Raw genomic sequence first — 23,690 nt, 5'->3', positions numbered from 1 at the left:
TCAGCGACGTATAAAAGTAGATGTGTCTGATACGGTGATTGCGCGATTCAATGAACCGTGGTAATCGATCAAATATTATAAATCTTACGGAGAGCACATTGTTTAAAGAGATACGTAATGTGGATGACGCATAACTGTTGCAGAATATAGAACAAATAATCCGAACTATTATCTTGATGATTTCTCTCTCTCTTAACTCCAATTATTCGTTCGCTCGAATCGGTTCGCAAATACCAATCGCATTAGATCAACTTGCGACGAATGTAACGTATAGCGATATCGGTTTCCGATACAATCAATTACACATACATATCTATAACGAGATATATTAATATTAGCTGATATAATCTCAAGATTGTTTTGCAGAAACTAAATCATCAACTTTCATATATTAATTTAGATGAAATGCCGAAAAGTTTAAATTAAATATATTTATCTATCCAGCTGTTTTATTTTAAATATATGTTTCAAAAAGAGGAGATTTATAAAATGTACAATAAAAATAAATCGATGTGCGACTCTATGTCTGCGTGATAATTTACAAATTAGGCTAATGTCTTATTTTCGCGAAAGCGCGTCCAGATCGATCAATCTTATCGATCAATCGATTAATGCTCCATAATTAATCCATCGGCAAATTTCTATCACTACGATAATATCGTAAAATAGATCACTGTAGGAGGACATGCAATTTGATATAGGATTATTATTAATTACGTAAAATAATTGCAAAATTCTCTCTAGATATTCTTCTAATTCTTTTTGACTAAATTTATTTTTTCATCATACTTTTCGAGTGAAAACAAATTTTCGATTGCCCAATCGTATCAACTTAAAAAAAGTCTTATAAACGTAAATATCTCAATGAAAAATGTAAAGTATTAATCTTTAATCGCTATGTCATATATATTAAGCTTGAAAAAATTTTTAAAAATTATTTTAGAAATAAAAAAAGTTAATACACAAATCTGAAAAGATGCAAAATATAAAAAATGTATGTAATGTGACATCTAATCAAAATTTAATTTTTTTTTCTTTGTAAGAAAAAAGTTTTAAAAGATTCTAGCAAATTAGAGAACAAATATATGAATATTTTTGAATGAGATGAAGGTCTGACAAATTGGTAATGTCGCTCAATATCACAATCGGACGATAAATTCTCCGACTATCATTGCGAGATAAAGATCATCGAAGTGAGCAGATCGGCACAATTATTTCGCTCAAACGATTTTCAACGTGTATTTATTCTGCCAAATCTGCCGAATCATTATCATGACATTAAGCCGATCTAAGTGGCTTTCGGTTGCATGACGTTGAACGACAAGTTGCGATAACAATTTACCAAGAAATAATGCATTATTTACATTCACGTTCGTTAATTTTTACAAACTTTATATAATATAATGTAACAATAATTTAAGCTTTTCTCATCTCAATAACACTCTATAAAAAAAAATAAATTGGTGAAGAGATTTTATAAAATATTGCAAATAAAATATATTGTTCAAATGCAATTAACTAAATTATTTAATGACTGTATCGATCCGCATTGCCAATCATTATTTAAATATCGTTGATACGTATTTATGAAGTGTTTTATATTCTTTCCTTATACGCTCGTTATTTCAATTTTTCACAAAGTTGACAAAGTAGATATTCATTGTAGATATTCAAGTAAATATTCATTGTAAATATGTGCGTAGATATTTATTGTAAAGGCATGTAAATTACCTTGTAAAAAGCGATCCACTGCATATGATCGTGATTCTCTTCTCGTCTGGAAATATATTTGGCGAGAGTGGCGTCATTCACGACGACGGTCTGAAAGGAAATGTTTATGGCTAATTATAATGTCACGCGGAGTCGTTCAGTGCTCGTACTTGTGCGATCATAAATTACATGTATCGCAAACACCGAGTTCCAGCTTTTGTGTATCGATATTCGTTTTGCGATGACAAAAAAGTCCTCGTCACAATGGAAACCTCTCGGCAATAATGTACTAAGCGACACGAAATATGCGTAGGTACAAAACGCGAATGTGCATGCACTCGAGAAGACCGAATATAAGGCACTGTGAAATCTAGCTCAGCAGCGCACAATAAGCAACCAAGGAGACAAAAACAACGAGCGATTGAGCCTTAACTACTTTCTTGTCCGCGGGAAGGTGCGCTCAATGCGCGTAAAGATTCAATTGTCCGCTGGACTCACCTGGATGTTACTGAGAGGTAAGAGAGAATCGATCGGACCATGCGTTGTTGCGGCATTTCGAAACACGAGAGTCTGAGCGACGTTGATTCTACCCTATAAAAGCAAGAAAGAAATGCGCGTGATTTCTATGACGATAAAGTCTTCATTCGTTCGAGATTCCTCGAAATTCTTCTTACCTGCAGCAAAACCAACATTTTGTCCATGAATTCCAGACTCTCCTTAGAATCGTTGAGTATGAAAATAGTGAAGCCATCTTTCGTGCGTTCGGAGCTAGAAATTAAAGATATATACCAAATATTAATTTGTGAAAAAAAAATTCTGGATCATTAACTTTCTAATTTTACATAATCTCTTTAAAATCGTCGCCATTACTGTTGCAGCGTTTTACATTATGTGTGATGTAATTTTTTTTTTAAGTATATTGTGTTGAGAAATATCTCCAAAAAATCAATTGACAAATTGTCATTTATGCTAAAGCAACAGTAACATTCAGAATTAACCCTACGTGATATACTACTGTCATTTAAAAATAATTCGTTGTCCATCGTCTCGTATTAGCCGAGTAGCCTGCTGCTTTCGAGTGCTTATCGAAACCGTATCCTCTGCTGCATACGAGCGAGCATCGGATCTTATTTACAAACGTCGAATTTCCTAAGCAAATATTATCGCTTCCATCGAGGAATTCCATGCGCACACGTGAGTCATCGCGTGTCGCAGTAGTATACACGTATGGTTAAGTCTCCCACGTGTGCTGCTACGATTTCTCCTCCTTCCCATCGTCGTGCGCGGAGTGAAGCATGTCATTCGTTGTATGGCAATGCTTTTGTAAATCGACGTACACGTGCAGGCCCGTCAAACCAGACCTCGTTATGTACTTTAATCGTCGTATCGTTTCTCACGTCGCTCGCAATTCAATTGACCGATAGATTAAGGACAAAGCGATTAAATCGCGGTAACAACTAGCGCGTTCTTAATGTCATTGTCATTGTTAGATATCCGATTAAATTGCAAATGAAAAAAAAACTGTTAAACTAAATTTAAAAAATAAATAATACAAATTTTAAAAGCCTTCTCTATTCATATTAATGTCAAAAAAAAAAAAAAAAATTTGCTGAAGTAAAACATGCACGGACCATATCTCTAGTTATGTATAATAATAAGATCGTGTTTCTCCGGTAGCTGAAAATGCTTGTAAGCGTAATTTCAGCCGGTTAAACGTAACTCAATTGTATCGGATATCGCAAACGGCATTAAGTTATGACACGTGGGTGGCTGACATTAAGCATGCTGCATTTCTCACGCAGCTCCCGTGGCACCCCTCTCGTACTCTTGCGTATATAATCGTATAGTAATCATGCTCCTGCATAGCACAGTGATGCAGTGTTTATCCATTACAATGTCGAGCTTTGTACGCGCCATGCGGTGCACCGAGATCTATCCTAAATTGTCATCAGCACGACAGGCTACGAGTCGCGCATATATTTCTCTGTCTTCGTATAATCTATATTTTCTACTTCTGGTTACGTTCGGTCGACGTTTCTTCCGATTTCTCTGTCGCGGCATAATTGATACGCTAAATTTCTCGAGTGCGACGAAGGGACGCCTATGTAAATGCCTCGTGACAACCTTCTCAAATTGCACGTGCAACTGAACGTCGCTACTCCACGTAAAACTCGATAGCGCAAATCATAGAGTTGAACGTGAGTCGATGTACGCGAATCTTGTTGGGGCGGTAGTAGTATATAAGATAAAATCAAATCTCTGTCTTGATTTCCTGTCGTTAAACGTCCTGGTATATAGTTACGGTAATGTTCGAGAACCCAGGAAGATCATGTTTCTGGATTTCAATACCGTGAGATTTTAAATGATGTTATCGTTGGGGAGAGAAGGTTATCGAAGGCCTAAATATTTAATCCTCGTTCACAATCAATTTTTAATAATAATTGATTATGTTTTTTATTTTTATTTAATTAATATTTAAATTTAAAGCTTAATGAATATAATATTATCTTTTAGAGCTAAAAGATTGAATTGTCTGATAATGTTCCTCGACCATCGATGCATATTCGTGTATATAATCTGTCCAGACGTAGCTGAATTATTCGCGGATATTTTCTATTTTACCGTATGATAATCGAAGATCAGAAGACGCGATCGGACAACTCTTCCTCATCGGAATCATCGCGAGATCTATTATCCGGTCGAATCGGCTGTTTTCATGTAACCGTAATGACACGTATACTCGCGGAACTCAACGGCGCAAAACAGCTAGATCACAGCAGCCATCGCTCCCTCGGAACTGACGATCGTTGTTGATAAGTAAATCACTTTGATTTCGCCGAGTTAACGCGACGCCCACGTCTTGGATTCATCAGCTCGCGATATAATCGCCGCGCGCGCCCGGTTGACGTATGATAAATATAGGTGTTAGCGCGCATATGTCGCGTCCCCCTCTCGTCCCCCTTTTACAATGCAATTCATCGGCAACGGAACGAGATCGATAAGACGAGGCCCAGGGGTTGCCGTGTCGACACTGATCGTCCGTTAGCGTGCCTGACAGTTAGCGCTTCGCCTAAATTACACGTCCCACACGTCGAGAGAGCTAATGAAAGGGCGCCGCACGATAGGTTTTGTCGCTCGCCGGAGATCCCGTTGCGATGCCAAGCGGGCGTGCACTTCCTTTCGTAATGACGTTGGTAACGGGGACGAGATGTCTCTCTTTCTTTTTCTCTTTCTCTTTTTCTCTCTTTCAGCTAGCGGAAGTCAATGTCACCATAGCGCGCATGGAACGTAAACGACTTTAATTATAATCTCTTGCCCGATCTAATACAAGATTGTCTAGAGTTAGCAGCATTTATCAATCAATCGCTAATTTCCACTTCTACTTTCTAGTTAACGATTTGATGGTTTAATACCTTGTGCTTAACGCCGGCAATATATTATCAGGTATTTAAATCTCTTGAGCGCTGCATTGAATTCAAGATGTTGAATTAAATATTAAAAATCTTTTAAAACTATTTTTTCGAACGAGTGGGTGTGTGTGTTTCGATGTAAATATAATCCAATATCTTTCAAAGTTTCACGATGTAACACGAAAATCACATAAAACATATAAAATATCGTATCGACTCTCAGAGTGCATATGAACATTAAATGTATACAGACGTGGATTTATCCGATACTGTCGGCGATCACACAAAACTACATCACTGCCCACTCTCGGAAGAACCTCTCGTGTGTGCATTAGCAACCATTGTCAACCTAGACCCCGGTAGAACCGCTGCATTCGGTATCGCGCGAGTACGCCGTACGGACACTCCGAGTGTTGCAGTAGGGTCTAAAATCACGATCGCGTCCTGGGTGGGCGAAGATTGTCGAATGAAGGCTGTGTCACGACCAACTGTCGACTCGCAATTGACACCGAGGCGAGTCCCGGTGTGACGACGATAATTTCGCGACCCCGGAACCATGCGAATGACATTTTTGCCGATGCGCTCGCAGGACGACCCGCCGATTGTTATCGTCATCGCCATTCAACTCTGCTTATCACTGTGCTGCGACGATGATGTTATGTTAAATTTCTTTTTCCTCGCGAACCGAGAGAAAATGGCTGTGACGCAGTCTGCGCGAATCATACCCGGAAACATCTCCCGGCGAATGAATCCTGGTGAATTATATTACGGTCTCATATGGAAGCGTCTAACTGTTATGGCTTCGAGACTCTGCGTTTTTCCGTCGTGAATTCTATCGAGCCAAAGTTCCATTCTGATGCTTAGTCACGAGCCATAAAGTTTGGATAAATATAATAGTTAGCGTTAGAATGTCGTGTCGGCCATAATAAGCTTCGGGAAAGATAATCACTGCGCGATAGACAGTGCGTGGTTAGAGCTATCTTTTAAACAGAGAATACCGTATTTCTCGATATAAATATTCAATCTTTCAAAAAAAAATTCATTACGTTATCTGACTTGCAAAATTTAAAAAGAAATTAAAAGATAATAAAAGATTACATTAATTTTCAAAATATATATTTGCACATATAATAAATATATTTCGCTCTTTTAAAATCTGTCGATTTATCAACTCATATTAAGCAATACGCTAATCAAAATAAATCAAAATGCAGAAAAATCGATGAGCGCGAAAGATAATAGCATATATTGCATTAGTGTTTACGAAATATGTATCTCGTATAAAAGAATCATTCGATCGAATCTTACTGGGGATATCAAAATACTCGACCACCCGGTTGGTCAGTTTAAACCGATAGCTGTAACGTGACTGATCGCAGCGATTGACTCTCGAAAGATCGAATTTCGGATTGTTGAAGGGACGAGATGAGCTCGTAGAAAGTCGACAAGTCGAGCTCGACGTAAGTGGAGCATAAGTCGTCCGCGAAACGTCGGTAGGTCGTGCGAACTGACACTAAAAACGGACAAACCTATATTCATAATAATATTCTAATAATGTAAATAGTATTTTAACGAGTCTGTAAAAGACCGCCGGTATTTAAACATTACACGCCGTTAATTGCATCGCCAACGAGAGACGATTGCGCAAAAATTGCGTGGCTTTTCCCGCCGAGAGCGAGAAAATGAAGCAAGCCGCGATTATATGTCTCGTTATAAAAAAATGTATAAACCTTCGTATCTCCACAATAAAACATACATGAAGATATGATTACATGTTACGTGAATAAATTTAAATGAATATGAAAGACCAATGGAATATAATTTCTCTAAGAATGCGATCAGAGTAAAATTTTCTTTAATAAAACAAAAAGACTCTGATAGGAGATAAACTAATAAGCGCAGAAATTAGGCAATAAATTTTGTTTTAAAATCTCCATTCTAGAATTAAGCGCAATAGTTGCGTGTGCGGAGGGAAATAGGCCGGACAAATAAGAAGACAGCAATTAGAGAAAGATGAAAAGGTGACGGCGGCACAAAAAACGAGAGGCACAGATAGCACAGATACGATCTCGCAAGTAGGTCAGTAAACTGCAGTCACGAATCTTCATCCCGGAGGGAAAAGCGAGCGCGATAACGAGGAGGGACGTTTCGCCGAAGTCGTTACCGTTACCATCGGCACAAACGGAGGGTGGCTTGTGTCGGTGGAGGGAGGGCAAGAAGACGATCATGCCGATTTCTCGAGATGGGGGACGCGGGGGAGAGAGAGCAGGGTAAAAGGATTGATGCGCGTCCATAACTCATGCGCAAATGCGGTCAGGTGCACAACTGGATCAACGAGAGATCCCCGCGATCCTATCATCCCGCGATTTGCCGCTCGTGACTTTCCGTTCTGCACGATACATACGCGACAGATTGCCAGCCACCGAGATGTTTCCTGACCTACCGTTTGTTTTCGCGCAATCGTCTATTAATTATTTTGTCGCAGGTTATCTAGTCGCGATGAATACCGGACGCATTACTAGACTTATCGATTGCAAAATAGCTGTTCTTTACATAAATCGTATAAGTCATGTCAAGCTGATTTTTGAGAGAGAAAGAGAAAAATTATCTAGACACTTTTTTTATCATAAATAATTATTATTGTATAAATGTACCCGATAAAAAAGTTTTGCTAATAAGACATGAATACATATTACGTTACATATATTTTTACGCGAGTACATCTGTCAGTCAATTTTTTACCCTCCTCCTTAATATAATGATCAAAGCTCCGATTCAACACTGGTGATGCGAGTTAACGGTGAAAGACGACTCGAGGTCAATTTCGCCTGGCGATGCATTTGCGAATTACTTTTGGTGATTCGACCTTTCACCGCGACCAATCCAGTTATTACGCGTAACGCAAACCGCGGGAGTCTCGCTTGACGCTTAATATATTTCTCCCGTGTGAGATATAAGCTTTCAAGGCGGCCACTGCAAAAGCAACTGTGAAACGTGACTTGTTACTTCATACTATGACAATCTTGAATTAAGAAAGTTGTACAGATCCGTTACACGTATATTCCCTTAAGGTTTCATCGTTTATACATCAATTTGCTTTTAGTTAAATATTTTATTTTTTCGCATTATTTGATAACAGAAATTTGATAATTTATTTAACATATATATATATTAAAAAATGCGCATTTGACTTATTATATATCAATAATTTTAATCGAAATGATTTAAAAACATTTTTCATGTTTTATTCCGAGTTTAATATTTTTTAATACAAGTCCACATAAGAAAAATAAATTAAAAATTAAAAAAAAACTGAAATACATAAAGTTTATGAAAAAAAATAATACCGTGAATAAAAGCTAGTCTGTGTAAGTAAACGCATAAATATAAATGCAAACTCAGGAAGTTTAATTAAAATGGAAATTATTAGCCGACAAGTTGCCTATCTCACATCTGTCGTTTCAATCGACCAATAAATATCGATACTCGCAGACATGCAGATGAGTGCATTCAATGCACGATAACGATATGTACCGCGCTTTCGCCACTTTACTATCTGCGAAAATGAGACGTGGTCGAAGCACAGTACATTTTTTAATCCCTTTCACACACGAGACTCCTTTTTGTTTTTGGAAAGGCAAAATCGATAATCGATAAGAATTAAGAGTGTAAACATCTGTATGCTGCTAAAAAATATCGTCAATATTTTTTTTAAATTATATAAAAATATTTAGTTTATGTTAAAATGTCGCTCACTTATATTCCAATGTTATTCAAAAATTACTTAATTAATCGCGCACATCTGTGCCTAATTGGAATGCATGTGCGTCCCAGATTCATAACAAACTTCTAACTATCCATTTATTACGCGCGATTTGCCGATTAAACGCTCTTCCGCGTGATTACATGATGAAATGAAAGAGTGCCGCCCGTTTTTATGCCTGGTCGAGATATTACACGGTACGATAATGCACAAACTCTGTACATATAAAGTTTCGTATGCGCGTTTCGAGCGTGTATATGGAAATTCCGGGGTCAATTTCATGGCGAGGAGGTTCCCAGTCGTTTGGTCGTTCTGTTCGCAATAATAAATCTGCATCGCCGGACTTATCCGCGAAGTAATCTGCCACCGATAGCCCAGCGAGGCGCTATGTCAACGTCGCGCTTTCCCACCGCGGTCGCGCGAAAAAATGCTAATGAATCTCTCGCGCCGCGCACAATGTACACGTATAACCGGCACGCTGATTTATAGCGATCGTGTTCCGCTTAGAGAATCATTATGACACCACCTTTCGTCGCGGATCCCGCGACGAGAGATATGTAGTCCACGTATTCGCGTATAGCGCGTTTCCGAGTCTTTTTCTTCCGGCAACGAAAGATATCGACGCGTAACAATGCATATTGTGGCCAAGCGAGATGATAACTCGGCTGCGATAAATTAGAAGTATCGCCTAGACACGCTTACCGATCCTGGGAACGCGAGAGATAAATCGCTTTCGCGAGTTCCAATATCGCGAGCGCGAGTTTCTTATTCGCTTATTATCGACACAGAAAATCATCCGGTCAGCCAGAATACATTTCGTTACGGCGCGGCGGTGTAATCTTTTCGTCGTAATAATTCGTATTAATTCCTGCGTAGTGCGATCGACGAAAGCGCGATATTTTTCCAGGGATCCCTTCAATTATTCCCGCGGAGATACATCGCGATCTCCGAAAAGCCCGCGGGGACAGGCTATCAGTTGCGTGAGTTAAACTTCGCACCGAGAGAGAGAGAGATGCCGATGAAAGGCGGTATATAGACGCGGCGTTCGATGAAATCGCGGAAATTTTCCGTCGCGAACTTTTTCCCATGCCGACGCGGAAACGAGGCAGGCTCTGCCTCGCTCGCGTCGAAGATGCTGAAAGATAGATCTCGACGGTGTTTCTCGCCGAGAAACGCCCCGAGCGCGATAGCACGCGCTTTTCTCGTTTTCGTCCTTTCTGTCTCGTTCCTCCCGCCTTTCCGGACGCTCTTCTCCCGTTCATTTGCGTATACGAGATTGCGTCGTTGCGCGGAAAGTCATAAAGCCGCGGGATGATCGATACCGATATATGCGAGACCACCGTCGTATGTTTTATGAGCTAGAAAGTATGTGAATATATTTGCCGGTCAAGAGCGCGGCAAAAAATCGCAAACGACGTCGCGATTATTACGTTGCCGATAAGCGCCATACGAAGAAGTAAAAATTCAGAAAGTAATTTTTGCAAAAAAGATACGTGCTATTCTTCTAATTTCTTCATTTTAATTAATTTTCAGCTACTTCATGATTTTATCTTAAATAAATTCAAACAAATCGAACAGCAATGTGTACACAATTTAGAGAACATATAGATTAGGCGCTATAATATTTCACATTTGCTCTATGATCAATAAAATTTAGTTTTCAATATTTTAAGTTAATTAATGCTTTTAATAATTAATAACTCATTGATAACTATCTTATCGAATATTAGATACGCAACACGTATACGTTTTCCGTAATCGAATACATGTCGATTTGCGTTCGATTCCGTTCTCACGGTATTTAATCGGTGTTGCACCGATGTTAGAAAGTGCTATATCAGTAGGCACGTCGTAAACGCGTTAATTGAATAGCTTACAAATGAGAGGAAGCTTCGTTAGAGAGCTTGTAGGACGAGATACGATGAGGCCAGGAAGAACGGCGAGCCGCGATTTTGCCCCGCATCGACGATTATAGTGGGCGGTGCCCGCGATTTCATGACAGTGGAAAATTATAATTATTACCGACACCGGCGTCGATCACGTTTATTTAGCGGAAAGCGTTCGCGCGCGCGCGCGCGCTCCTTCCTCTCTGTCGGCCGGGATTAATAAATTGCCAATTCGGAGTCGGATGATTTCAGTTATTATCGGCTACAACGGCCTCGTTGAGGAGTACAGATGCCGTTGTAATAAATGGGTGTCTCGCGCCGGCGCGCCGCAGCCGTAAAGTGTGAAGAATTCTTTCTCTCCGCGGGTTAAAAATGCTCTTTGCAAAAATTATCGCGAGCCGCGCGCTAATCGAATTCATAAATTATAGCGTGCGGTCCAATGGGCGCGCGACTGATCTCGCGATATAATCCGATTGATTTATCGATATCCCGCGACTCCGTAGGATGATTTCGACCTTCTCCGGAGGTTGATGCATTATGCGAATGTTATATGAGACACGTACCTGGGTAGACGAGCGAGGTAGAGCAGAAAAGACGATGTCTCTCTAACGGAGAGGTCTTCCCTTGTGGACACGTTGTCCTCGAATTCGATAACCGGTCTCCCGACGACGTCTATGTATCCTGCAACAAACAATTAGAATAGTCTTGATTAATATTACAAATATTTGATGTAGAAAATTATCAAATGTACCGATTTCTCTTTGTAAGAAATTTTAAAACCAAGGGCATGTTTTATGCGTATATATATTATTTTCAAAATTATCATTGTGTTATAAATTTACCTCTCTAAAGAGATGTAATGCTCTAGAAGTTTAATTTGTTCGCACATATGGCATTATCTCCTTGCATATTTTAATTTGCGTCGCAAGTATAGATACATATACGATTGTGCAACGTGAATTATTTCAATGGGGCAGTAAACGTTGGCAAGCGCGGTTGATTATAAATCATGATTCGATTCATGATGAGCGATTGCCGATTGCAATCTCTCTGCCCGTAATAAATTATTAAATGACATCCTTTTAGAAGTTGTATCTATCTCGGGAGTAGGTCATCTCACTTTGAATAAGGTCTTTTAGCTACGGGGTAAAATATGTATCAGCAGTGACATTCTAAACAATTCCGTGATCGTAATAGATAACGCTGAGTAACAGTTCGTTTTCATCCGTGTTACTGCGGTCGTGATGCCGAGGTCGTAACCCCGGCTATATACTACTGATCATTAAATATAGCCGACGCCTTTTAGCATTGCTTAGAGCTAATCTATGTTTGAGAACGTAATAATGTTCGAAAGACGCTATGTCTGTAAGTAAAAGTCGTGAAAGTTAATTACTAATTAATTTCATACTTATTGCCTTACAGATAAACATCAAATAAAAAGACATTTGTAGAAATCGATAGAAAGAAAGATAAAGAAATAGATATGTAACTTTGTAAAAACATTTTGTCAAGTTTAAAATATATAAAATATCCCAAGATCGACAAAATTAAAAATTACAACGTGTATTTAAATCTCCCAAAAAAATTTCCCGTACTTATCTTATAATCTTCTAAATTAAAATTTATAAATTTAAAACAATTATTTTATCAAAAGATAAAATTAGATTTAAGACTATTTTTATTCCTAAAAATCTAACGTTACATTGTATATATCTTAAACAACATTTCGAGATTAAAAAAGATTTCATATTTTTTTTATATTAACAGATAATGCGTTTAGATATAAATAAATCGCATTGTGAACACAAAATTAAGAGATATATTAAATACGTGAGTACATTAATCTCCTACTGGATAGAGGTGTAGAGTTTTACGAGACACACGATTACGAACGCATCGCGTTGCCAGTTCATAAATACGTGCATAACACCTTGAAGCTCTTCTGAAGGTACTTGCCCAAGGCGTGAATGATAATTCGCGGCGACATTATCTCGCTATTTACGTGGTAACACAATAATAATTGTCCAACGATGATAAGGAAACATCGTATAAAAACTATTAAAGTCTATAAAAGCGCAATTTTTGTACTTCTTTTTATAATGTTATGAAAACTGCAATTATTTGCCCAATTTCACGCAGAATTGCCTCTGCCTCTCTTTTTTTTCTCTTCTTAATTTGCATTATCAATTAGCTTTTCATACAAATAACAGTAATACTATATATAGAATGCGTTCTAGTTTTCCACGAGTTTCACCATTACTATCATTATTTATCGCTCTATCATCTTGATCTATGATATTCAATCCTATAATTATAAATAATTGTTGAGATGATAAATTAATCAAGTAACAATATGATTTGCCAATGCATTAAAAATCTAATTTTAATGTGTATCGAGTGTAATATGTATTCTAATATATATCAGAGATAATAATAATAATAATAATAATATAACACATTATATAATATCTTAAAAACTAATTATGCATACACATGTTGCATATAGTGCATCGTGACAAAACATTTGCGTTGTATTGCTAATATATCAGAAGAAATGTGAAAAATTAATAATCTTGTAAAAAAATCGCATTTCTTATGCATGTGACAATAAATTCATTAGTTTTTTTCCTAATAAATTTTTCTAATTTTTCTAAAAATCTTTTCAAGTATTAGGATAATATTTATCTGTGTCTGGTTAATAAAGTGTCAATCGTCCTACAAACACGTCGAAAGAAATTTCTCGAATCAGTGCATCGCCTCCACGATCAGCTGCGATCGTAGGTAGAGAGGTGGGCGTTTCTTCCGTGGGTTTCTTTCTTTTCACGCACGACGGACAACCGATCGCGCACCCGTTGTTGCGTTAATCGAACTGCACGCATCGCGACCGCTTATCGCTACGAGTACGTGGCGGTTGCACCAGGTATACCGTAACCGCACGGTTGGCGGGTAGCTTTTTTAACGATCGCGCTTGACGCTCGCTCGGATTACCATAACCGATCGATTACTGGCGCACCATTGCGAGAGCGAGGGGTTTCTCGTGGAATAAAGACGTTAACCCGAACTGCCTGTGCTAGAAAATCGCCTTTATCGGGATAGAAATCAAAATGGAGCATCAAATATCGTAATCGATATTGAATACATGATAAAATGTTTTATAATTTTATATATAATAAAATATTATATATACTTATGTGAAATGTATAAAATATTATTTCAGACAATATGCATATAATAAAATTAAAAAGCTATATAATAAGCAAAGTTTTAAAGCTCTGAACAGATAAAAAAAAATCCCCATTAATTAATTTAATTTAAATTTAATATAATTTTAATAGATATAAATAATGCATAATTTGAATATCAATTTCCAACAAATACGTTTAAGAATTTATGGTTAATAAATGAAGATTCTATCAAAGAATCCATTTGAAACGACAACTGATAAGATTCTATACCGCACGTAACGAACTGCTGAAAGACGATTGTGATTGCAATTTTTCTACCGGCACAAAGCGATCTTCTCAAAGCGCGTTTTGTGCACGCGGGATATGGGTTACGATGATCAGCAGATTCGTTCAGGCACACATACACATACGTATATAGATACATATCCGTTTCGCATATGCGCGCATTCGACGATCACCTCTACAAATCGCCGATCGTTCATCATCATCGTCTCACTCCTACTCGATAAAGACTCAATGCGGGCCCCGACTCGGCTTTTAACGTAAATCAAGCATGCTTATGGCCGCGGCGCGACGCGTTCTTCCTCTTTATCTCTCTCTTTCCTTCCTCATTGCATCCCCCCTGAGAAGAAAGCCCCGTAGTTCATTCTGGAGGCGTCGATCCTTTCGTCTCGTCGTCCTCGCCGCGTGAACGAGCGAGAGCGAGTAGCCGCGAGGCGCGCGTCGCGGATACGGGGCGTGCACGCGATGAGACTCGTGAGAAAGATGAACGATAGTCAGATGGATACGTCAATATGCGTGCTATTAGCCGTTACTTTTTGGATTTATTGCCCGATGCCCCGTAAATCCCGTGATTTCTAATTACATGGTCGCGTTTGTCCTACTCCCCCTCTTTCCCTTCTTCTCTGCCCATCACGCGTTCAGTTCCTCACGCCTGTTCTATCTTCAGCCTCTCTCTTTCGTCTCCCTAATTTCCTACTTATTCGCGCAGATCTCTGTCTCGATCGATTTCTATTAAAATGAAACGTGCCGAAGCGGGCGGCGGCCGCGAAGTTTATTGATAATAACTGGGCTATAACGTGCGATTTGATAAATTATCATTTTCGATTTTGCTATGGCAAGCCGGAGAACAGTCTATACTATGCGATACAACCGCAATTTAATCATAGATTAATGCTTGATCGTATCCGTAGGCGATTAATCGCTTAATTAGTCGACTAGATGGATTATTGAGAGTTTCTGTAAAAAATAATAACTCGCGAAATCTTATGATGCATCTGATCGTTTCAATATATTTTCTCTTTACAATTTTAATCTATTACAAAAAAAGCCAATGATTCCTTAGGGGTCTACTCTGTAAAAATGCTCTTTAAAATGCTGTATCTCTATATAAGCTATGTAGCACTGTAGAGCAAAAAGGGAAGAGCTAAGGAGCTACAGAGCTTATAGAGCAAAAATAATTAATTTGACAGTTATCAGCTGATTTCTGTCAAAAATATTATTCGAGTTTAAAGTCATAAAGGCATAAAAAAAAATTTTTTTTTAAATATATACTATAATATATAATAATAATCTTTCTTCTTTTCTCTATTTTGCGTTCCTATTTTTCCTTTACTCCAGATTTCTCCTTTATTCCATATTTATGGATTATTAATTAAATAAAATGTTTCTCACAAGAGCGCATGAAAAGAACGAAATTACAAAACAAAGATATTTGCGTTTACATAATCAAACGAGAAAAGTGTGGTGCCTTTGACCGCGAAATGAGGTTTTCAGCAAACACGTTGATAAGCAAGCTCGTCGTCATGCTCGGTTAGGCTCGCGGCAGATTGACCCCCGTGAGCTCAAACAGGCACGACTCGCCTGTGGATTAACACTCGTTAGCTCACCCGAGATGCTATAATCGCTTAATTAGTCGCCTCGATGCACTACTACGTACTTGTTAGGGTAATCGGCGATTATACATTTGCCGCGGCAAGTAGCACCGTAAGTTTCTCGCAATGTAAGTCCAACGAGGAAGTTCCACGATCGTAACTTCGTCGCGACAAATTAATGACCGCGACTAGTTAGCCTCCCGTCGACTTCGGTTGTGCAACGTCGGATCATATGATCGTTCATATGATAAATACTTTTGTTAGTAAGTAATTCGTTAATTAAACCATTACTCAAAACTATTTGATTTTTTTTACTAAAACTGTAAATTTAAAAAATTACAAAACTATGTAATCTCGCTTTTAAAATTGAATATTATAATATTTAGGAGATTACTGCACATTAGAAATTTACATATTTTATTGATTTATTAAAATTCAGATTCAAACTAAAAATTTGAAACGTTAGATAAATAAGAAAATTATTAATGTAAGATTTTACAAATATTATCTCGTTTGAAAGAAACAACAGTGAATATTTGAATCAATGAATAATAATATACAATAAATAAATTCTTTGAGTGATACGTGTATTTGATATTCAACTTATCCAAAAACGGTATACTATACAATATTTTTGTAAAAATAATTATTTAAATGAAATACTCGGATCGTCTTGCTATTTGAATGTTCAAAGCTTTAAGTGTCTAGTATATATGTTAACGCGCGTAAGGATCGATGGGACACGTCATTCTCTTTCAGATAAGTGTCCATGGTAATATGGCGAAAAAAAGTTTCACCTCTATTAACTTTGAATCTTTCACCTTTCAATGGGCCATCGACTTCTGCATACTGGTCATCGATCATACGCGATATATGTTCCAGGTGTTATAACCGATTGCGGGAACGTATATAGATACATTTCGATCCTTGACCCGACTCTCTCTCGTGTCGTGCGCTCGTAAGATGCACACATATCGCGACGCTAAAATGACGTTAACCACGCCTCGGCATTATCTTTCCATCGTGACCGTTATTGAGAATCCATGAGAGAGATTGGCCGGTCAATTAATAGACGGCAGGATGAATCTCCGTTAGAAACGCGCTACCGAATGGATCATTAACTGCGAAACGAACTCATAAGCCGACGTGGCTTACGAAATCTCGCATATTTGAATCGCGTGAGGAGAAATGCGTCATTAGCGAGAGTCTCAAAACGTATTCATATACCGTACTTAACATTTCCTTTAACGTTTCTTACGTATTTCTCACATCTGTTGGATCGCTCGCAGGAGTAAGCTTCGGGAAGCAACGGGTCGGATCGCGCAATCTCCCTCTCTTTATCTTGAAAAAAATTCGTTGCCGTTTTGTTAAAATCCTAGCTTGTCAACACGTAGAGGCGTCGTTGAGCAAACTTGCCAACGACGACTCACGAAACCGGTAATGCCGACGCGTTACGAAGCAAATACAAACTTTACAACCATGACCTTGACTCTCGATCGCACGAACGCGGTTGCTCGGGCCATAAAGATCGCGGGATCACGCCCTCGTCTCTCGATCTCATCCTAAAGTATATTCCGCCGACATGGCCGAGCTAGGGGTCGAGGCGCATACAAAATGTGTATGCGGCGTGTATAGCCTCGGTTCGTGCGTGGCTAATGCACTTGATCCAATCGTCGACGTGATAACCATAATCACGTGCGGTCCAAGTATACCGCGAATATGTACGACCGAGCTCGCGTATAGCCGATTGCACGTCCGCCGATGAGGATGCAGTTGCGCTGCGTGATGCAGCGTGATACACGTGCGCTGACGCATCGGGCCTAATGCAAATCGAGAAAGCCAAATCATCGTGGCGTCCGCCTATTTTACAGAGTAACACGGATTTATGTGCCTAGTTACTCTTATACAATTGTACAACGCATTGTGGAGAAAATAATTATATATATGCAAAATAATATTTTCAATTGCATTAATATTGCATAAAATATTGAGTAACTTTCCGAGGGATATTCACTTATTGTGCTCTGACAGTGAGATGTAATACACACGCGTAAATAAAATTAATTGATCAATTAAATGTCGTAAATTAAGTTTCAAAGATAGTTAAGATAATATTAATTGTTACATTAAATTTAGTTTTCTTTTTTGTAAAAGAAAATATATCTGAACAAAATATATGTAAATTTCAAGAAAATTTCTTCGATTAAACGAATTATGATTTTATTATTATCAACTATATATTAAAAATGTTTAAGATGCAAGCGTTAACTCTATCTTTTGATCGTGCGTTTTCAATTATACGAAGATCTATCAAGACTCTTTCTCGATTTGTTCTCTATTTGCTTGCCTCTCACTCACGCCATTCGACCAATATTGCTCGCTAATACACCGACGATGCATCAAAGTCCCTATGGTGAATCTCACGCCCCCACACCAACAGATGCCCATTACTATTTACGAACAGAAAGGGACCGACAATCGTGCAGCTTCGTTTGCATATTCTGCTTTATTAACCCACATCGCGCTATAAATGCGCACAATGCACGCTGAAAAATGTCTAGTAAAAATTTCTCGATTCTTTTCTATAATAATCACATTAAATATTATTTCATAAATTTACCTGCCTTATTTTTCATTATATACAATTTATAAATATATTTGTAAAAAGAATTATATTATTTAAAGTATCTAACATTATAAATTTCAAAATTGCATATTTTTTTAATTAAAGAAGAACAAATATTCAGAAAAAAACATCCAATCCACATTTTAATTATATTTATATTTTTTTAAAAATCAAAATATTTCAAAATTTTAAAACCTATTTTGAAATAATTTAAAAGCAATAAAATTCAAATCTTGAATTAAAGATTCTACTTTTTTCTTGATTCTTTTCTTCGTAATTTTGAAAAAAATAAGAGTTAATTTAACATTAACTAAAAAGCAGTTTAACAGCGTAACCACAAAAAATATATACAAAATTTTCTCAAACAAAATATTGATTTTAGAATGCCAATCTTCTCTATTTCTCTTATGAAAAAAATAACGTGCTGATCAAAGACGAGTTTGTTCCAATCTTTCGTACTGTGGTCAAGCGAATCTTTTCTCCATGTTCGATGCCGGTTACCGTAGGAAATAAGACCAGGTTTCGAGAAGCGACTCGTTCCACGAGCGCAGATCGGTGTGATAAGAGCGGTCGATAACGGGGCTCTGGCGGGTGGGCGTATTTACGTTTGCAGAAGCAATCGAAAATACCTCCCGGTTATATGCCGATCGGAGATCGTTCGATGTAAGATTATTTGGATCCTTGTTTACGAGCGCAACATTGTGTACGGACGCAAACAAATAATTCGATAAAGGGATGCATGCTCGATCGAGTGCAGAGTGTTAGAGTATCGAGAAGCATAAGCTGTTAGTTACACATAAATTGGCACCCGCGTTTTGAGCAGCAAATCTCCTTATTATTAATGCGAAAATTAATAATTTAAAATTTTAGATATAAATATAATTTAATAGTACATCAAAAGATTAAAAAAGATTAAATATTGTTATTGTTAAATATTATAATACACTATAAATGTCAACGACCAAGAAAAAATCAATCGGACTTTGTAGTGTTTAATATCCATTTTACGATTGTGTTAATACTCGCGAACTTGTTAAAAGGAGCGGTGCTAAATATCATTTCTCTTAACTCGTAGATCTTGTTTGCTAATAATAATGAAGTCAACGGTAAAGTCGAGAACCCGGCAACGAACGGTTCTCTCTCTCTCTCTTTCTCGGGTACTCGAATACCGATATTTACGATCCTCTCTGATTATTTCCGATCGAGCCTTGAAAGCATTAGGACATTAGTTATCACGTAGCTGCTGGTCAGACATTACTTACATTCACTTGGACATTTCTCATAACAAGGTGGTCGAATACGCAGCGGCAGTTACTACTTGCATTCCTCGTTTGCAAGCGGCGCGGCGTACCGACGACTGCATTCACTACTTTCTCGCGAGATCGCCACTGTTTTGGGATCATATAAAGCGTTATGCGCTTATCAAACAAATCAATTCGCGTATCATATCTCACTGTCATTTGCTAAACGCGGATAGTCATGCAATATATGCAAAGTTGTTGTACCGAATAATATACTTCGATTAAATTGTATAATCAATGGCATCTTTGTAACTTTAAGTTATTCAAATAACTCGAATAACGCGTTTTACTCTTGCAACTAGCTCAGATTCTGTTAGATACGCGTATTGTATCACTGTCATTTACCGAAGTCATGTAATATATACAAAGTTACTATAGTGAATAATATATTTCAATTAAATTTTATAATCCATTAATTGCAGCTGTAATTTTATTTTCAATTATTCGAATAAAATTTAAATAACTTGTACTCTGCTCTCATAGCGAATTGAAAATCTGTTAGAATCACCTGCATATTATTTTATTAAATTATGTTTATAATCCCCTTTTCTCCATCCCTTCGTTTTAAAGTTTAAAAACTGCGTATCAGTTCATTTAATGCGATTAATTTCATATTTTACGTTAAAGCTAATTATTATATTGAGATACACAGCGATTTTAATACGGCTGATAATCTTCCGATAAGCATAATTAGCGTTCAATGAAAAATTGACGGTGAGTTAATAAATCATATAAAATATCAGTCGACGATGATGATTAGAAGCGCATTGATCAGTTATACCAGGAAGGAGTTATCTAAATGGGAGAAATATTGATTGGACATACTTATTTCGTTGCAAGTTTAATCTGCTATTGCGATTACCACTTGCATTCCTCTCTGACAAATCCGCGTAGTGCATTTATCACCACGCAACTCTCTGTATAAATAATATTTTATAAAAGTTGCGGATTTTAAAGTTTAAATCGATATATATCTGATGATTACATCTAATGATTAATTAAGTACTATCAATATCGTATTGCTTGATATACTATGATAAAATTAAAAGCTGAAAATATCGATCTTTGTGAGGAAATTAATTCCTAATCTGCGATATTTTTTCGATCAATGATTAAACTGATAAATGCATTTAATTTATTGTATTTTGTGATAAAAATATTACTACTCAATATCTATTCAATACTTCAATTATCTTATCACGATTTTCGTTAATATTGGCTAACTTGATAACTTCAATTATTTATTCTCCATTAAAAAAGACATTATTTCAAATGTATGGTATATCTTAATGATTAAATATGTATTATATTATATATATTTGACGCGCACACACCCTCCATAATTCACAATCTTATATATTAAAATACTTTCAATATAGAACATAAATATAAATATGTGCAGAACACAATTTGTGCAGTGACACAGATGCACAAAACAGATACCGTCCTCCACAATTAAAGGAAAGCAACGTACATAAATTCGCGTTAAAGATAGACGGATGAATCGTAAAAAGTGGCAAGAAACATCGCGTGTATTTAATTAATCTCTAATCGATGAATGACCGGTAGTTAATACGGTCAGCTCCTTTATCTCCGTTTCGAAGACATTTCTAGTCTATATAGTACGCCTTTGCAACTTTCTAAGCAACGCATTCGCACGGCGCCAATAATGGCAGCCGGCCCGTTTCGGGACCCGCGTGGATGCAGCGCAATTAGTGCCGCGGAAAATCTACGCGGCGGTTAATAACGCGAGTCGATAATCGGGCGAGGCGCATCGATCACTCGGGGAGGCATTATCGATTGGCCTCGGCGAAACCTTATGCCGCCTCGATGCAGCACGTCGGCGGTGGCGGCGGGCAGACTCCTCTCTTCTCTGGGATCTGGGTCGTACCCTGAATTCAGGTTGCGTGCGCGATATCTACGATTACCGCGTAATTGCCTGCGTGTCCGGGCCGCAGCCTAAAGAGCGGCCTAAAACGAGGGCCGGGCCGTGATTATCGAGTATCGAAAATTATAATCCTCCGTCATCTCGCGTGCACATCACCAGTATTAAATGGCGAGAGATATGATTTCACGACGATTTTTGCGGGAAAGCTCATGTGCGCGCATCCGTAATACGGTAGATTTCAACGACAGATTCTGTGATGCTGCTGCAGATTACCGCGTTAAGGTATTAATTCCTCGAATAATATTACGGTTGCACATCTCCGTGGTTTTTATAGGAACATTGACCTACATTTCGATCATATCTCTGCGGTGAAATGTTTCTGTTTCCGAGTTTCATCTTCTTAATATTGAATCAATATAAAATTGAATTATTAAATTAAAATGAGTCCATTACTTTGAACCGAAAAGTAAATGGCAGATTTTAGTGTGTGATGCTTAAATGGCTATGCACAAAAAAGTTCTTTCCAGAATAAAATTCAAAAATTAATTAAGACTGCATTAAGAATGCATATAAAAGGGAATTATAATTGTTTTAAAATAATCTACGTTTTACTTTTGTGTGTAAATACAATTAAAATTTTCTAAAATGTCCCTTTACTTTTTGACTTTCCTCGTATAATATCTGACAATTATTCTTGTCATCTCTTAACGGCTGGAATCGATAGGAGACTTATCAGAAACGTAAGCCGTTAAGAAAAGTAAAGACGCAAGAATTTTTTGTCTATTGGTTTGCTGAAAATGATTCAAAGAAGAAATTTAAATATTCAAGATTATTAAAAAAGATTTTTAGATAATTTTGTTGCGCCTATTTTCTGCGTTTGGCTCTTAGTAGCTCACTACCTATCTGTATTTTTGTAATCTAAGCATATATTCGAATTTTCAGAAAGCCTTTAATTTGTTATAGAATACGAAAATATTCAGTATCATAAATGAGCCTTATGCCTCATCCGTGTACGTTTACAATATTCAAACTTCATTAAGTTTGCGAGGTTGATAAATAGCAATAGAAAAAAGCAGAAACTAGATTCTTTACTTAATCTACTCACACCGACCCTAATGCGAGATATATACATTTCACGTTTTTGTCATAAATGTTAGACTGCCTGAGTACTTCTAGTTATTATTGCTATTCGTCACAAGCTTGTTGCCAGTTACCCGGTTATTGCTTTAATATATATGAGCGGAAAATCAGGATTACGTACAGCATGAATAACATCGCATTTCAAACGATCTTTAGAGACACGAACAAGAGTTTAAGACACCTCGTTAAAAGATGCTTTATTTATATGCTGTAACTAAATTTTCATTTATATTCATTTTTCGAAACTTTCATAATTAAAAATTGTTTTTAATTTCGTTTTTTCATTTTTATATAGCATTCATAGGCTCGCGATAAGTTTTAAAAAACGTTTACTAATATTTCGATCTAATTTACATCTTCGCGAACGTATATATGTAACATTTACTTTCTAAAATTTATTCCTTTTGATCGTCGCGTTTCTGTCACGCGTTTCCCGTACACTTTGCAGGATGCAAATTTCTTAGGAGATCTCTAAGATTTTCTAATTTTCTCACATCGTGATACACACAAGTGGTAAAGACGTAATTACATGAATCGGGCAATCGGGATCTTCCTAATAATACGAGAGACGCGATGATCGCGTGGCGTAACGAGCCGTTTCTAAATCGCTGAAATCGTAACCGGAGTGTTTTGCTCCGCGCGCGCGCACTCAGATATACGCGTGCCGATGAAGCGAGATGATGCTTCAGAAAGGTGGATCACATAGCTTATCGCATGTCGAATGTAACGGAATGTATGCCTCTCTTTTTGCATGCTCGAAGGCACGCATGTACCCCGGCGTAGCCACGCTTCGATGTATTCTCAAAGTAACAATTTCGTTAATCCCCTAATTACAAGGCAAACGGGGTTGAATATAGACTGGCAGCCATTAAGAATGTCTTACATGTTACATTTGAAAAAGAGAGAA

The 23,690-nt window shown here is 37.4% G+C and overlaps 1 protein-coding gene across 5 annotated transcripts in view; it reads right to left on the bottom strand.

Moving 5' to 3' along the window:
- LOC145933172 (puratrophin-1) overlaps window positions 1-23,690 on the bottom strand; it is a 322,624-nt gene that overhangs the window by 84,181 nt on the left and 214,753 nt on the right. For all 5 annotated transcript variants that reach the window (XM_083032711.1, XM_083032712.1, XM_083032713.1 and 2 more), the window contains 4 exons: window positions 11,333-11,450; window positions 2,385-2,478; window positions 2,209-2,301; window positions 1,732-1,821 (listed from right to left, as the gene is read on the bottom strand). In XM_083032711.1, coding sequence (XP_082888837.1) covers window positions 1,732-1,821; window positions 2,209-2,301; window positions 2,385-2,478; window positions 11,333-11,450 — 395 coding nt within the window. The remainder of the gene's footprint in view (window positions 1-1,731; window positions 1,822-2,208; window positions 2,302-2,384; window positions 2,479-11,332; window positions 11,451-23,690) is intronic.

The sequence above is a fragment of the Prenolepis imparis genome, unplaced genomic scaffold (genome assembly GCF_030444845.1).
Source record: "Prenolepis imparis isolate NDT839.2.m4 unplaced genomic scaffold, iyPreImpa1.0 SCAF_2, whole genome shotgun sequence".
Classification (NCBI taxonomy): Eukaryota; Metazoa; Arthropoda; class Insecta; order Hymenoptera; family Formicidae; genus Prenolepis; species Prenolepis imparis.
Note: the sequence above shows the minus strand (reverse complement) of the source record. Positions and strands in the feature narration are given on the sequence as shown.